A 16225-nucleotide genomic window follows, 5' to 3' on the forward strand; every position below is an offset into this window, starting at 1 on the left:
TGGGGAATTTAGGCCACGCCCACCACCCCCCACGGACGCCTAGAACCGCCCTGGATTCGCTTCATTCCGCTTTAGCCGCCGGAAGAAATTTCGCGTTGGTTGCTGGGATCTTGGTGATGTGGCGCCCCCTACTTCCCCCTCCCCGCCCCGGTATGTCGGAAGAGACCAGACAGAGCAAATTGGCCGCGGCCAAGAAAAAGGTAAAACGCACCGGGTCGCGGCCCCTCGAGCCAGACAGACCGAGTCCTTCCGACGGCCGGACCGTGGCCAGAGTCTGTGCCATTCCTGAGGTACCCGGGGCGAGCCCCTGGGCGCCCCCCAGCTCCCCCCACTAAAGTCTTCTCAGCCAGCCCCGCCCCCTCAACAGCTCAGCCCCCGCCCTCGCCAGTCGCCCCTGGGTGACTTTGGCCGGTGACTCCAGGGCTCCCCGCTCCAGGCGCGGCCCCGGCTTCCTGCCGCCCCAAATTGGATCTCCCTGGGCTCCCTGGTGGTCAAGGACCTCGGTCCCAGCCCTGCTTTCCCCTCCCCCACCGTGGAGTAGCGACTCGGGCGTCGGTAGGGAGGAGTGGAATGTAGTTACGTCACAGTCCTCCCTGGGAACTGTCATTACCACCGCGAGCTCGGCCTGTGATCTTCCTACCTGGTCCCCTAAGTGTCTTCACTCCCTTTGGGCTTCTTTGGTCTGGGCACAGATTTCCACCTGGAAGGGAACTCTCAGGTCTGTGGGACCTAGTGCTGAGAGGTTTTAGGCTCCATTACTTCCAACTCACACAGTGATAACTCAGAAAGCCTACACACTTCACCAATGAGCTAATAAAAACGTTGACAGTATCTCCCGGTGACCATGGAAGAACAGGTTTGGGTTCTTCCTAAACCTGGGATTTTCTCCCAGGTGTCTACCTTCCAGAGTGGCTTAAAAAATTTTTTTTTTCCCCTGACATCTTTACATTCGAATTCCCTGAGATCTGGGACCAGGGTGCCCTTCATTCAGTGTTTGCTGGAGTGAGGTCTGTTTGTCTAATGTGGAACAGGTCCTGGGAACTGAGCTTCACAGTTTGTATCTTCCCCAATTCATCTTCACAACTTGGGGTGCAGAGTGCTCTGGGATTATAAATGTGAGGCATCTCTGTGAAGCATCAGTTTATTTTCTTGAGAGCGATTAAACATTAATGTATATAAAGATGACATTTGTATATATTTTTAAGATTGTAATAGACCTCTCTGAAATGATATTTGGGTTGTGCTCTGTTGCCAGATTTGCTGGGGCTGTGTCTTTACTGCCTTCTGTTAGGATATGTTGATTTGTAAAACTTTGGGAAGTACAGAGGTATAAGCAGGACTCCAATATTTGGCTTCTGAACCGCCCAGTGTACAGTTCCTGCTTACTTAATATTTACTTATCCACCCCTACCTCTGGCTTGCCCCTGGGAGCTGCTGCTTTATGGCGAACTCCAGAGCTGGGAGTCAGAAGATTGAACTTGAACTCCATTATTGTCTTTATAAAAAAACTCAATGTTTGTAGTCCATCTTTTCAGTCCTTAATCATTGAAACACCTTGTGACATTGTTGATGACATTATATCAGATGGTACACATAAGAATATTTTATAAAAATTATAGAGGAAGATGTGAATGTAGGGGCTAATTCTCATGAATGTCACTGCTTCTCCTTTTCACAGCTGAGAGAGTATCAGCAGAAGAACGGTCTTGGTGTTCCTGCAGGAGCAAAGAAGAAAAAAAAGATAAAAAATGGCAGTAGCCCTGAGACAACCACTGCTGGTGGTTGTCATTCACCTGAGGATGTGAGTTTTAGCTGGTCAGGCTCCCAGGGATTGGGGGTTCAAAGGGCAGAAAAGGGTAATGGTTAAGATTGAAGAAGTGTAAGGTATTGGTTAAGAATTCTGGGTTTGAGGGCTGGGGCTCTAGTTCCAGTGGCAGAGCACTTGCCTAGCATGTGTGAGGCACTGGGTTCAATCCTCAGCACCACATAAAAATAAACAAATAAAATAAAGGTATGCTGTACATATACAACTACAAAAAAAAAAAAAGAATTCTGGGTTTGAGGGGCTAGGGTGGTAGCTCAGTGGCAGAGTGCTTGTCTACATATGTGAGGCACTGGGTTCGATCCTTAACCCCACATAAAAATAAAGACATGTTGTCCATCTAAAACTCCAAAAACATTATAAAAAAAGAATTTTGGTTTTGAGAGCTGGGGGTGTCTTGGTTGTATGAGGCCCCTGGGTTCAATCCTCAGCACTGAAAAAAATATATATATATGTATATAGTTTTTATGTACACTTATGAAGCTTAAATGAGATTTATTGTTTTTATATTTATTTCCTAATAGAGAGTCAGGTTTGGAGTAAACATTCAATAAATGGTAGTTGCTATTTGGTTTCCTCAGCCTCGGGGGCCAGGGGGAAGCCAGGCAATTGAGAACAGCTGCTTGCCATCAGGCTCTTCTTTTAGGATGCATCACTGCAAGAGCCCCAGGGTGTGGCGAGGAGAGCCCCAGGCTCCAGGATTGGAAGAATGTCTGAATTTTGAGTCTGTTTTTGCTATTAGCTTGCTGGGTGACCTCAGAAAATTTATTTTCTTCCAGGGTCTCAGTTTCCTTATCTGTAAGATGATATGGTTGGATTAAATCATTGTCTTTCAAACTTAATTTTTAGCTCTAACTCCCTGTGTTCTAGTGAACCCTTACTTGGGAGTCTGGTTTTTGAAATGGAGATGGGCGTATGGAGCTCTTCCAGATTCCGCCCTTCATCCTAAGCCTGAGGAGAGGGTCTCATGTGCATATTAAGACTTGCACTGGTCAGGTAACTTGACTACATCACTCGGAATTTTACTATTTGCAAGGCAGCAAGTAGCTTTTTGGAAGGATGGCACAGGCCCTGGTATTGGTCTCCTTTGCTCTTCTAGCATTTCATTTTCCTAAACCAACTTCTCCCTTCCCTTGACTTTCTTGCCTCTCTCTAAGCCACTTCTTTCTTTTCCCCCACCCTTGTTTTTCCCTTTTCACCTCCTGTAGATTCAGGACATTCTGAAGGTGCTGGTGTCCGACCTTAACCATTCCAATGGGGTAGCGCTCCCCCCATTGGACAAGTGGAAGGTGAGGCAGTGCCGAGACCACCCTTTGGCTTCCTCTCTCCCAGCTGTGCATGCCTCTGAGGCTTCTCTGGTTTGGGGATCATTTGCCTCTGGCTTATTTTATGTTGCTGCCATTAACCCTCAGCCTGCTTACATCTGCTTCTTCACTTGCTTTGTTGATTGGGCTTTTTTCCTTCCCCACATCTTTTATCATCTTGGAGAAGGTGAAACATACCTTGAAGACTAAAATTAATTTGGGAATAACTTTGAGAGAAGGTGTGTGGAGCTTGAGCTTTTGAATGCCCAGTGTGGTGCTTTCAGACTGGGAGAGATTAAAAAACAAAACAACAGCAAAACTTTTTAGGTCTTGTCCTCTGTGTGTCCATCCCTAAAAGATCATTAGACCTTAAAAGTTTGTAATTTTCTTGATTGATTACTTCATTGGGTTTGACGTTTGGGAATGTAAGGTTAAGAAAAGTGAGTTTGCATTATAGTTGCAAGGATTGAGGCTATTTTGTTCAGATCAACTAACTGTAAAGGATGTGAGGTTAACCAACAGGTGAATGACCAGAACACTCTGCCCCTAATCTCTCTTAAAAATCAGAGGACACCTGGCCATATTCATTTGGCCCTTCAAAGCACAGGCACTTTGTTAAACAGAGGCGAAAACAGACACAAGATAGGATGCAGGCATAGGGAGGAGAGGCTTCTGAGAGAAGCTAGGGAGAATGTGGCACCATCCCAAATACTTAAGTGAGGGGAAATTGGTTCTGAATTGATTCAAGGATGCAGGAGGTGGCCACTTTGAGGCCACTTCGAAGATTAAAGGTGAGTAACATTCATGCACATGGAGAGTGGGGAGGCAGAGGGAACGGAAGGGTCATGGTCAGCATTATGAGGTCATTATGAAGTCATAGAGGACCTTTCAGGAATGCAGGTAGCTCAGTCCTGGGGCAGGGTCTGGGTACACAGGGCTAGGCATTGGCCTCCATCGGATATTGTATTGGAACTTTCTCTTTAGCTAACTTGTCCAAGGATATCTGCCAAGCCAGAGCAATAGAGCTAAGACAGAGCCAGATCCTTTTGGAACTGGGCATAGGGAGAGGGATGACGGGTTGAAGAGTTTTCCAGTCATCATAGCTGTTCCCACCCACGTGGTCAGGTCTACCCAGGTGCTATGACTCACTTTGTCAACTTGGAGGATACAAAGTGGCATGTGAGGTGGGAGCCTCAATAAGTCCTGCAGCTGTGTGTCTGGCGTTTGCTCTAGTGAGGGGCCAGCCACATAGGGGGATGTTTTCTCATCAGAAAAATCCTAGTCTGTGCTAGTGTTCTGAGATTGTGCACCCAGCCTGTGCCCCTCTGTTGTGGAGGTGAAGACCTACTGTATTTCAAAGCCTCGCTGCATCAATAACTGGTTCCCACAGAGGTTTTCTACTCTAGGAATGCAGAGATGGGATTGCAGTCCCCTAAGTAGAGATAGTGGTGTCTCCAGAAATGGGGAATAATGGAGACAATGTGATTTCTAGTAGAACTAGGTTATGGTGAGGGGAGTAGACTATGACACCAAGTCCATCACCCATAGTCTCTGGCCAGCAGAATCCCAGGGTTAGGGTCACAGTAATTCTCTAGAACAGTGCATTTCTTCTCCCTGACTTGGCCACACTTTCCTTCTACCTGCTGTGGCTGCCATTGGCCCAAGCCTGTACCACCTTTTGCTGAGCCCCAGGGAGAACAAGGTCCTCAGGTATTTAGGAAGGGGGTCATGCAGCCCCTGCTTTGATCTTTGGCTGGCGGAAATGCTGCCAAGCAGTCTGAAGCCTGGGCTAACGGTGTCTATACCCCCAGGTGCTCCCAGCACATATGACTATCCCTCTGACTGCAGCAACAATGTCCTGCCTGCTCTGCACCCTTGTGTCCATAGCAATGAAGCAGGTTCTCTCCTATATGGCCCCTGACCCCCTCCCCCTGCTCTGTTCTGTGACAGGCACCCAAAGACCACACTGCTCCTGCACCACCAGCTGCTGATGACAGCGTGTCACTTGGCCGTGTCCCTTCTCCAGGCCCTACTCTCCCTAGCCTGGAGTCACCTCAGGTTTGTTCCTTTCCCTTTTGCCCACTATCTTCCTGTGTGCTTACTCATCCTTTTCCCAAAGGATAATGCTCATACGGACTCTCCTCTCTTCAGGTAGCTTGGTCTCTAGAGCCAGGTGCTCTTCCTGGGGACTGGGATGGGGAGGCCAAAACATGGCTTTTCTTTGAGGTTTGGGAGATGGAAAGTTATTGGAATGAGGTTGGCTCACCCTATCCCTGGGTGATTTTTACTAGAAGTTGAATGACCACATCATGTGTTTCTTCCCAAACAGAACCATGATGCCGACATTGGTCCTAATATTATGGATGAAACAAAGTGAGTATCTCCTACTGGGGCAGCAGACCCTAGACCACAGGAGTCAGGGATGGCCACCACCCATGAACTTTTTCCCATGGAGCCATCTCTACCCCTGACCCTGTGTCTCCATCTCTAGGACTTTCTCATCAACCGAGAGCCTGCGACAACTTTCTCAACAGCTCAATGGTCTTGTATCTGAGGTACCTAAGAAATTAGGGTCCATAAGGGAGCAGAGGTGGGGAGGAGAAGTTCAGATAATGGACTGGATATATATGTTTGATGCCATCATTTATTCAGGTGCAAAAAACACAGATGAGAGCTGCTTGGAAGGGGGAAGCCTGATGGGAGCATAGGAACCCTGAGAAGTTGGCATAAAGGGGTTATGGGAATAGGGATCCAACATGGCCAGGGAAGATTTTGCTAGTTGAAAGGAAAGAAAGGAAGTCAGAGGGCTTAGACATTGAGAGGAAATGAGCATCTCCATTGGACCTCTCATCTCTTCTAGTCTACATCGTACATCAATGGAGAAGGCCTCTCATCATCTGCTAACATGAAGGATATGGAGGTGAGTGACCCTGGCCCTTGGCCCAGTGACCCTGCAGGCCAGCTCCTATCTTCTCCCACAGTGGGGCCTGGGTGCCCTGCTGCCAGCTGAGACAGTCCACACACCCCCCAACCCTAATGATGCTCTCTCTACCTCTTCCCCCAACCCTCCTCCAACTCCTCCTCTCTGCATGCGCCTCAGAGCCGGTACCAAGAGCTAGCAGTAGCCCTGGACTCCAGCTATCTAACAAACAAACAACTCAGTAGCAAGATAGAGGAATTGGTAAGAGTCCAGTGGGATCCCCTGGTTTCATGCTGCCAATCCTGGGCTCCAGTTTCCCTTGGGGCTCTGCAGTAAGGGGCTGGGGGCCCCTGGTGCCAAGGGGAATGGGGTGCTGGGGGGCCTAGGTCTCAGCTGGAGAGACCTCAGAGCATAGAGCATTCCGCATGGCTCTTTCTTTTGCTTCCCTCTCTGTGTCCTCTCTCTCCTCAAGACCATTTCTTGAGTCCTTGCCCCACTTGCCCTGAGGTTGTCGCTCCAGGAGGAGCCTAAGCCTAAATGGCTGTCAGGAGCCCCACATACTGCCCTGGTTCAGTCCTTAATTTGCTCTCTTTGATTTTGGACTAACCACTTCTCCCTGGGCTTGAGTTTCCCACAGAGGTAGAATTAAAGGGAATCAAAGGTCCCTTTCAGCTCTGAGCATCATAGACTTAAAGGCTCATTGGAATATAAGCACCAGGGAGAAGAGGGGTCTTGTCCATCCTTCTTCTTCCTATAGCCCTATTGTTCAGAATTTTACCTGGCCCATAGGATGTGCTCAGTTGCCAAGGGAACGCACCCTCCTGAGTCACAAGCTGCAGGGGGTTGTCTTTGTTTCTCCAACTCCATTTCTGGAGATTTATGGTATTGTCCTTTAAAGAGAACTCAGATTCAGCCCCTCCCTTGCATAGCTGTGAGCGAACACCAGTCAACACCCAAATTCTCTTTCTTTGGGAGCTTGAATTAGTCAGTTCATGTCCCCATGGGATCTGACAACTTCTTTTAGACCCATCCCTGGCACTTGCCTGCCCCATCCTGATCTGGAGAGTGGCATAAAAGGGATCAACCTCAATTACCTTCCTTTGACTTTTTCCCCGCAGAAACAGCAGAACCAAGACACTCTGGATCAACTGGAAAAAGTAATGTGATTTCTGTGTTTGCTTCTTGCATGGCTCCTGGGATTGGGGTAGGACTCAGGTAGAGGCCGCAGTCTTGTCCTGCCCACTCCTAGCCTGGAGAAGGCTCACTGCCCATCCCCCCATGGCCCACCCTGTCCCACTCAGGGTACCTCATACTCAGGTCTCATTTGTGGGCCTGCTTGGGCCACTGAGGTTCTCTGGGGCATGGTCTTTGCTGTTCCATCTCTGCCTCCCCCAGTAAGAGCTGCTTCTTCCTCTGCCTCTAGGAGAAAAAGGCGTGTCAAGAGAAGTTGGCAAAGGAGCAGGGAGCTCTAAGGGAACAGTTGCAGGTGAGTGGACAGTGCCATGTGTCCCCTATGTTCCCTGGAAAACACCTCTTTCCTCCTCCTCAGCACTTGTTTTGGTTTTTCTCTGAAAGGTTCACATCCAGACCATAGGAATTCTGGTGTCTGAGAAAGCAGAATTACAGACAGCCCTGGCTCACACTCAGCACGCAGCCAGGCAGAAAGCAGGTGGGAGCCCGGGGACCTCTTCAGCCTCTAGTCTGACACTTTGGCGGGCCTGTGGGTAATTTCTTGAGGCTTCATCTCGACTTCTCATTCCAGGAGAGTCTGAGGGTCTTGCTGGCCGTCTGCAGTCTTCCCGACAGCGTGTGGGAGAGCTGGAACGGACTCTGTCTGCTGTCTCCACACAGCAAAAGAAGGCAGACAGGGTGAGCCCAGCCTCCTGCCCCGCCACCAGCAGCCTAACCTTTCCAGTGCAGGAGTGAGCATAAAGGGCCCTTCTGTGGATGGAGCATCTTGCTGCTCAGAATGCAGCATGGGCCGTTTCTTGCTGCTTTATGTGGTGTGGTTGGTAGTGGAAGCCTGGGGATGAGTCAGGTGCTCTGCACAGTGAGCACTGGATATGGAGCCCTGAGTGTGGGAAGCCCACCATGCCCTTAGCCTGCTGTGGCCTCTACCAGGTGCTAGGAGAAGGGATATATGATGCATGGGCTGTGAAGGTTCCCAAGAACTTAGTATGTTTTCGTTTGTGGAGAGAGAAGGGGGCATGTGTGTAATATACATAAAACATGTCTGGAATACATAAACTCAGGGAGAGGAACAGGGTGGCTAAGACATATTTCACTTCTTTTTTTTTGTGGGGGGCGGGTACTGGGGATTGAACCCAGGGGTTCACATCCCTAGCTCTTTTTATTTTTTGAGTCAGGGTCTCAGTAAGTTGCTTAGGTCCTTGCTAAGGCTGACTTGTACTTGCAATCCTCTTGCCTCAGCCTCCCAAGTCTGGGATTATAGGTGTGTGTCCCCACACTTAGTGACATTTCACTTCTGTACCTTCTGCGTTTTGGACTATGTGAATGTACCATCCAATCAAATTGTGAACAAGAGATTTAACTTCCTTTCTTCTAACTATACCCCCATCCCTGTGTGGGGACCAGGATGTTCAAATTTGAGCTCTGCATAAGTGATCCCAGACAGGCCACTTAGCTTCTTAAAGGCTGTGTTTCACCTACAAAATGGAGATAACCAGTAACTGCCTCATACAGTGTTTATAAAGATAAAGTGGGATCATTAGCATGATGCCTGGCAAAGCACTTAGTGTAGATAATTACAGCTAGTACTAATAACAGTAGCACCAGTATTAGATACAATTGTAGATCTTTTATCTGTTAGATCTTTTTCCCCTATTGAGTTCTTTTTTTTTTTTTTTTTGGTACCGGGGATTGAACTCGGGGGCACTCAACCCTCAACCACTGAGCCACATCCCCAGCCCTATTTAGTATTTTATTTAGGGGCAGGTTCTCACTGAATTGCTTAGTGCCTCCCTTTTGCTGAGGCAGGCTGACTTTGAACTCTCGATCTTCCTGCCTCAGCCTCCCAAACTGTTGGGCTTATAGGCGTGTGCCACCATGCCGAGCCTTACTGAGTTCTTGTTCAAAACAAATGAGTAATCAAGCAGGGTGGTGATCTGGTGATCTCCTGTGATCTCAGCACCTTGGGGAGCTGAGGCAGGAGAATTACAAGTTCAATGCCAACCTCTTTGTGAGACTCTGTCTCAAAATTAAAAAAATAAAAAAGGCTAGAAATGTACCTCAATGATAAAGCAACCCTGGGCCAATCCCCAACACCAAAAAATAAACAAACAGATAAATAAAAGTCAAAGCAAACAAGAGGGCTTGGGATGTATTTCAGTGATAGAGCACTTGCCTAGCATGCTTTGGGCCCTGGGTTTTGTTGCCAGCACAAGGAAAACAACAAATCAAGGCTAAGTTTGGTGGTACACTGTTAGTCCCAAGTACAGAGGAGCAGAATAATCATTTGAGCCCAGGAGTTAAATACCAGCAGGGATAACGTCTTGAGACACTCCCTATCACACAAATCAAAGCAAACACACATGAAAACATAAATGAACCCTGGGCTTAGCAATGCCTCGGACAACTGTCAAGTGTGATTGAGGGTGAGGAAGTGTCACTCTGGAATAGTTACTGTGGTTAGAGTGCTGGCTGCCTCTTTGGCCTGCCAGGTCCAGATCCTGACTTTGTTTTCTGTATTTGCAGCACAACAAGGAGCTAACCAAAGAGAGAGATGCCCTCAGGCTGGAGTTGTACAAGAACAAGTAGGAAGGGGAAGGAGAATGGGCAGTCCAGGACTTTAGTGAGGTTGTGGGGGTGGGGGTGAGGGTGGGAGGTGAACATGGGGAGGAGGTTTTATAGGCTTGGATGTGTCCAAAGCCAAACTGTAGTCCCAGCCTTTGCCTCATTCCTGGGGCAGCCTCAGGCTACTCGTATCTTCTCTGTGGTCTGTCACCTGTGACTCCTGATTCCTGGAGTCCCTTCTAATACCATGGTTCTGTGGCAAGGGCAATGGGTTGGTCACCGAAATTTCTCTTCCTGTTCTTGGTACATTCCTTACTGTGCTGCCTCTGACTACAGCATAAATAACGAGGACCTGAAGCAGCAGAACTCAGAATTGGAAGAGAAGCTCCGTGTGGTGCTGGCAGAGAAAGCAGCTATGCAGCTGGGGGCAGAGGAGCTCCAAAAGAAGCTGGAGATGTCTGAGCTGCTGCTGCAACAAGTAAGGCGGCAGCCCCAGCAGCCCCAGCCCTGGCCCTGTGCGGTCATCAGGGTGGCCTCCAACCAAGAGCTGGAAAATTTGGGTTCTTGTCTGGTCCTGCCATAGAATCTTCCAGAGATGGTTAAAAAATCCACAAATGGGAGCTCTGCCCAGACCTGTGGAATCAGAATCTCAATGATATGGCTTTTTAAATTTTTATTTTTAAATCATCTTGGTTGAATACCATCGTGTTGTAGATTTCCTGTATATGGTTATCCAGGAGTCTGTTCCCTCTCCTGAGGGTTCAGCCAGCACTTTTATTATGTGGTAATGACCCTGAGTCGTACACTGATCTAGTTCACACCCTATGGAGGCATCATGTGAAACACCTGGGCTCCCCAGATCTAAACTTCTCACTTTCCCCACTTCAGTTCTCTAGCCGGTCTGAAGCCCCTGATAGTAACCAGCAGTTACAGCAGGCCGTAGAGGAGCGGGCACAGCTGGAGAAACGTGTGGGGCAGGTAGGCTTTGCAGAGGGAGGGATATGGGAGGAAGATGGATCCAGGTGGCCAGGAGCAGGTAACAACCAGTGACAGCCTTCCTAATTTCTGTACTCATTCTTGTTAGCTGATGGAGTCACTGAAACAACTGCAGGTGGAGAGAGACCACTATGCAGAGAACCTGAAAGGAGAGAGCACCATGTGGCAGCAGAGGATGCAGCAGATGTCAGAGCAGGTGAGGCCTGACCTCAGATGGCTTGCTGGGTTTCCCTGGTGTGTCCTGCTGTGGAGTGCAACCAGGAGAGGGGTCCATGTTCTGGATTTTTGGAGGTAGGGGCAGAGAGGGAGTCGGGGCCAGGGTCCTCCATGCCCTCCCTCTCTCTGCTCTTTCCCCCTGTGCCTGAGGCAGCTGCGCACATTGAAGGAGGAGAAGGAACAGAGTGAGAGTCGGGTTCAGGAGTTGGAGACCAACTTGGCAGAACTGAGGAGCCAGATGGGTGAGTGGGGACGAGGGTCACCTAGAGCCGGAGTATGTCTGAGGGGGGTGGCTTAGACTACCTCAGGGAGAGGAGTGATTTCAAGGACACTGTGGCAGAGGGAAAGGGGTCTGTGCCAGAAGATGTATGGCAAATCTTATCACCTCTCTGAGCCAGCAGTGTGTCCCCATCTTCAGAGAGGGATGGTGTGCCTACTGCCAGCCTCCCACAGTTGACTTGAGCATGGCAGTGTAAGGAACTATATTGGGAAATGACTTGAAGGATTGACCATCATGTAGGCATGAGGAACTATTAGGAAGGCAAGGTTTGGAGTGAGGAGCCTGAATTAAGAGCTATGGACCCACGAAGAGGGTTCTGAAAAGCCAGAGGTCCAAGTCCCTTATTGTGTGCTTCCTTTCTCAGTGGAGCCCCCACCCGTGGAGCCCCCAGCAGGGCCCTCAGAGGCAGAGCAGCAGCTGCAGGCAGATGTGGAGCAGCTGCAGAAGGAACTGGAGAACCTGGCTGGACAGCTCCATGTCCAGGTGCAGGATAACAATAGCCTGAGTCGCCTGAATCGTGAGCAGGAGGAGCGGCTGCTGGAGCTCGAGCATGCTGCGGAGCTCTGGGGCGAGCAGGCAGAGGAGCGCAAGCAGATCCTGGAGAGCATGCAGAACGACCGCACCACCATCAGCCGCGCGCTCTCCCAGAACCGTGAGCTCAAGGAGCAGCTGGCGGAGCTACAGAACGGCTTCGTAAGGCTGGTGCGTGGCCCATGGGCTCACAGGCCTTCCTCATCAGGTCCTTCTGGGCCTTTCTGTCTTGGCCTTCACCCCACCCCACCCCGCCCCCCACGAAATGGTGGCTGTGGAGCACCCTTCGAGCTAAAGCCTCGCTCAGGTGTCTGTGGGGGGAGGGATAACTCTCTGACCGTGGCAGGTGGACACCCAGGCCTGGGGTCTCTAGCTGCATTGTATGGCACTGATTCCTGCTTTCTGTTCAGACGAATGAGAATATGGAGATCACCAGTGCGCTGCAGTCAGAGCAGCACGTCAAGAAGGAGCTGGCCAAGAAGTTGGGTCAGCTACAGGAGAAGCTGGGAGAGCTAAAGGAGACGGTAACCCTTGCCCCATGTGCCCTCACTGTAGGGGAAGAGACAGCCATGATGGGAGGCTTTAATGCTTCACACCACTAACCCTGGTTTCTTTAGCTTCAGTTACTGGGCACTAGTAGGGTGCACTTAACAGATGTGTGTGGCTCTCTTTGCTTTTCCACATCTGTGGCCTGAAGTTCCCGTGGTAGGGAAAGATGGTTACAAAATGTGAGGCTAAGTGTTGGAGGCATGGGGCTCTGTTACCCTCCACCACTAACCACCACCGTCACTTATGGGCTGGGATCAAGAACTGGAAGCAAGTGACACTTGCCCTTACACCCAGGGCCTTCCCACAGGTGGAGCTGAAGAGCCAGGAGGCTCAGGGTCTGCAACAGCAGCGAGACCAGTACCTGTCTCACCTGCAGCAGTACGTGGCAGCCTATCAACAGCACGTGGCTGCCTATCAGCAGCTGACCTCCGAGAAGGAGGCGCTACACAAGCAGGTTCTGCTGCAGACTCAGCTTATAGACCAGCTGCAGCATGAAGAGGTGCAGGGCAAGATGGCAGTGGAGATGGCCCGCCAGGAGTTGCAGGAGACCCAGGTGAGGGGGCTGCTGAGGCCGGGCCCCTAAGTGGAGGACCTGGCCATTCTATGCCTTCTCACTCACTTCCCAATCCATAGGAGCGCCTAGAAGCCACCAGTCAGCAAAACCAACAGCTACAGGCCCAGCTGAGCCTCCTGGCTCTTCCTGGGGAAGGTGAGTGAAACCGTCCCAAGGAGGGGAGCCTGAAGAGGGACTGTGGTGGAACAGTGTTAGAGGAAGCCTTCGGAACGTGCTGTTAATCTCTGGGGAGGCTGGCCCAGGGGTACACAGTAAGGGGTCAGAAGTGGACCCTTTTTTTCCTGGGCCTCCCCTTGGGTTGTCTGAGGGATCCCTCTGGCTGTCTGCAGTAGAAGATGAAATGGACGAGGAAGAAAAGGAGGAGGAGGCTTCTCGGCCCAGTTTGACCATCCCAGAGGACCTGGACAGCCGAGAGGCCATGGTGAGCTGTGCTCTTCTGTCCCTTCCCCAGCTCGCCTTTTCTGCCTCCCTCTGTGGTCCTTCTGGATGTCCTGATACCTTGGTTTTTCCCACTCCCATTTCCGCCAACACCCACGCCTCCCGTGGAGACAGGGATTGGATACGTGCCCCCCTAGGAAAAGTAGTGACCCACTGAGGCCCAGGGGAGGGCTGCTCTGCTCTCTGCTCCCTGGTTTGTCCCGAGCATTTCTTCAATAAAAAGGACATGTCTTGCTTCTAGGTGGTATTTTTTAATGCGGCTCTAGCCAGTGCCGAGGAAGAGAAGGCACGGCTGCGCAGGCAGCTGAGGGAGCAGCAGACACACTGCCGGCGCCTGGCTCATCTGGAAGCCACATCCCAGAGTGAGCCCACAGAGCAAGCCCTGATCCCCAGGAGTGGGGACAATTGTGTGTCTGGGGAGAGCACCCAGGCTCTACAGATGGCCATGGAGAAGCTGCAGGTGAGAGCCTTTCCCAACAGAGGAAGTGTAGATACAGGACAGTTCCCTCCTGAGTCCTGACCCTGCTATTTTGGCCTCAGAGCCGCTTCCTGGAGGTCATGCAGGAGAAGGTGGAGCTCAAGGAGCGGGTGGAGGAACTGGAACATCGCTGCATCCAGCTCTCTGGAGAGACGGACACCATCGGTGAGCCCAGCTGGGGCCCAAGGCAGTGGGGTTTGCATAGGGGCCTGTTGGGGGAGCTCCAGCATCTGAGTCCTGTGCCCTGCCCTCCCTGCAGGAGAATACATTGCCCTCTACCAAAATCAGAGGGCAGTGCTGAAGGAGCGCCACCGAGAGAAGGAGGAGTACATCAGCCGGCTGGCCCAGGACAAGGAGGAGATGAAGGTAGGAGCCCCTGAACATCTCTTCTCTGCAGGCCTGCAGGCTGGGCGGGGGCCGGGGCACTGAGCACCTCTCCCTTCAGGTCAAGTTGCTGGAGCTGCAGGAGCTGGTGCTGCAGCTTGTGGGGGAGCGCAACGAGTGGCAGGGCAAGTTCCTGGCAGCGGCCCAGAGTCCTGCTGAGACCACCACTCCAGAGCCAGCAAGCCCCCAGGAATTTGGAGCAACTGACAAGCAGGGTGGTGAGTAGAGACCTCAGGACGGGCTGACAGGAGGAGCAGCAGAGGGCTGCCCCGTGCTCAGAGGCCTTTCCTCTCTCCAAAGACCTTCGAGAGGTGAGCCTTGCTGACAGCGTGGAGCCGGCACAAGGAGAGGCTGGGGCGGCTTCTCCCCCTGAGAACCACACTGCGCAGCAGATCATACAGCTGCTGCGCGAGATCCAGAACCCCCAGGAACGCCTCGGCCTGGGCACCAACCCCTGCGTCCCCTTCTTCTACCGTGCCGACGACAATGATGAGGTTAAGATCATGGTCATCTAAGTCGGAGGCCGGGGAGGAGGGGCCAGGGACTTTTCCCCCACCTGTCCCTTACCCCCCTGTCCCTGCCATTCCTTCCCAGTTACCCTTTTACCCTTAGGACTAGCAAGTTAAGACCCCTAATAGGGGACAAACAGGTGCAGACCCTTTGCCACCTTGGCTAGGGCTGAGTCTTGATTTCTGGACTCTTGCTCCAGAAAGAGAGCCAGAGGCTCATAATTTTCTAGAGGGGCAGGGCTCTATGGTGGCCCCCTTGCCCTCACCAAGCAGTCCTTCATTTAGGGGGCTCTATCCTCTTACAAGAGGTACTTTGGGGCAGGCAAGTTGGGCAGCATTTTCACAGCCCTTAAGATGGGGCTCACTGTAGGTGGGGCTGGGGCAGAGTCTGGCGGGGGCAGTCCTCCATTCAGCAGGGCTCCCGTCTTAGAAGCACTTTGGCAGGTCAGCTGGGCAGCATTCTCATGGGTCTTCAAACATTTAGGGTTACTGAAGGCTAGGCGAGGGCAGCGTGGGCGCAGGCAGTCCTGAGGGCTCCCATCCTCAGAAATATCTTGGGCAGGGCCACTGGGCAGCATTCTCAGGCCTTATGACGGTTGAGGCTAACTGTAGGCCAGGCAGGGCAGAGGCTGCTGGGGGGGTGGGCCTCCCCTCCCCCAGTGTACATATTGTACCTGTGTATTATTTTGTAAATTCTGGGGTAGGACTGCCCCCTGTATCATAGTTGGAGCTGGCAAATGGAGAGAAGAGTCTAATAATTATTTGGGATTGGGAAACTTATTTATTGATAGCATAGGACAAAGGAAGGAGGCAGGAATGGGGTTGTGGTGCCCTGGTGATGCAGCTCCTGTTTATTTTGCTTTTTATTTCTGAATAAATGGATTTAGCCATACCGCTCAGCCTTGGGTTCCTGTTTGCCTCCCTGGGTCCTGGGTCCTGACAGCTGGCAGCACTAAGCAGGGAGTGGTCCTGCCAGCAGAGGGCAGGCTTCTGGACTGCATGAAGTGTGCCTAGCAGGGCTGTCTGCCATCCTCCAAGCCTGTCCCCTCTACCGTGCTTGGTGAAGCCTGGAGGATTCCAGGGCGATCACCATGGGGGCTCTCAGGGCAGTCTTGTCCTAATGTGTGAAGACGCAAGGTTTATCTAACAGTGGGGAAGGGTCACAGGATGCAACACCTAAGGGTGTCAACTTCCAGTCCAGACTTACCATCCCCTGGCCTCTCCACACCTGGGAGCCTCTTCCTCCTGGCTGTCCCTTCAGAGTGCCCACCCCAGCCACAGGTTCTCCCTCTAGGCTGAGTTTGTGGCCCTGCCCCCTAGTGGCCACAGCCGGGTTCACAGGATGAGAAGTTCACCTCCAGGTGCTTTAACCACCTTCACACTCCTTACAGCATACTAGCCGTGGCCCTTCTTCACCCAGCCTGTGTGCAGACCTTCCCATCCCAAGCCCCACAGAGAACACAAGCCAGCA

General features: G+C 51.4%; 1 protein-coding gene across 4 annotated transcripts; it reads left to right on the forward strand.

The window, feature by feature from the left end:
* The first annotated feature begins 45 nt into the window (after positions 1–45).
* Positions 46–15348, forward strand: GOLGA2 (golgin A2). 4 transcript variants are annotated; one of them, XM_081274647.1, is made up of 27 exons: positions 46–200; positions 1679–1801; positions 3031–3111; positions 5077–5184; positions 5456–5499; positions 5618–5681; positions 5987–6046; positions 6227–6307; positions 7165–7203; positions 7470–7532; positions 7622–7715; positions 7809–7915; positions 9761–9819; positions 10136–10277; positions 10688–10777; positions 10884–10991; positions 11166–11253; positions 11656–11993; positions 12233–12346; positions 12679–12924; positions 13005–13080; positions 13275–13366; positions 13625–13843; positions 13924–14026; positions 14121–14227; positions 14307–14463; positions 14546–15348. In XM_081274647.1, the coding sequence occupies exons 1-27, from the start codon at positions 117–119 to the stop codon at positions 14758–14760; spliced, it is 3102 nt and encodes a 1033-aa protein (XP_081130773.1). In that variant the 5' UTR covers positions 46–116; the 3' UTR covers positions 14761–15348. The 4 variants fall into 4 exon arrangements, with proteins under 4 accessions (XP_081130773.1, XP_081130774.1, XP_081130775.1 ...); XM_081274648.1 differs by having other exon boundaries at positions 13278–13366; XM_081274649.1 differs by lacking the exon at positions 6227–6307.
* Positions 15349–16225: the final 877 nt, after the last annotated feature.

This window comes from Spermophilus citellus, assembly GCF_964194105.1.
Source record: "Spermophilus citellus genome assembly, chromosome: 2".
NCBI classification, from domain to species: Eukaryota; Metazoa; Chordata; class Mammalia; order Rodentia; family Sciuridae; genus Spermophilus; species Spermophilus citellus.

Bases quoted from the DNA above. Each gene is read 5' to 3' on its own strand.
- GOLGA2 (XM_081274647.1), top strand. From the start codon at position 117: ATGTGGCGCCCCCTACTTCCCCCTCCCCGCCCCGGTATGTCGGAAGAG. The intron at 5,500-5,617 runs GTGAGTATCTCC...CTCCATCTCTAG, and splicing joins AATATTATGGATGAAACAAA to GACTTTCTCATCAACCGAGA. The intron at 6,308-7,164 runs GTAAGAGTCCAG...TTTTCCCCGCAG, and splicing joins GTAGCAAGATAGAGGAATTG to AAACAGCAGAACCAAGACAC.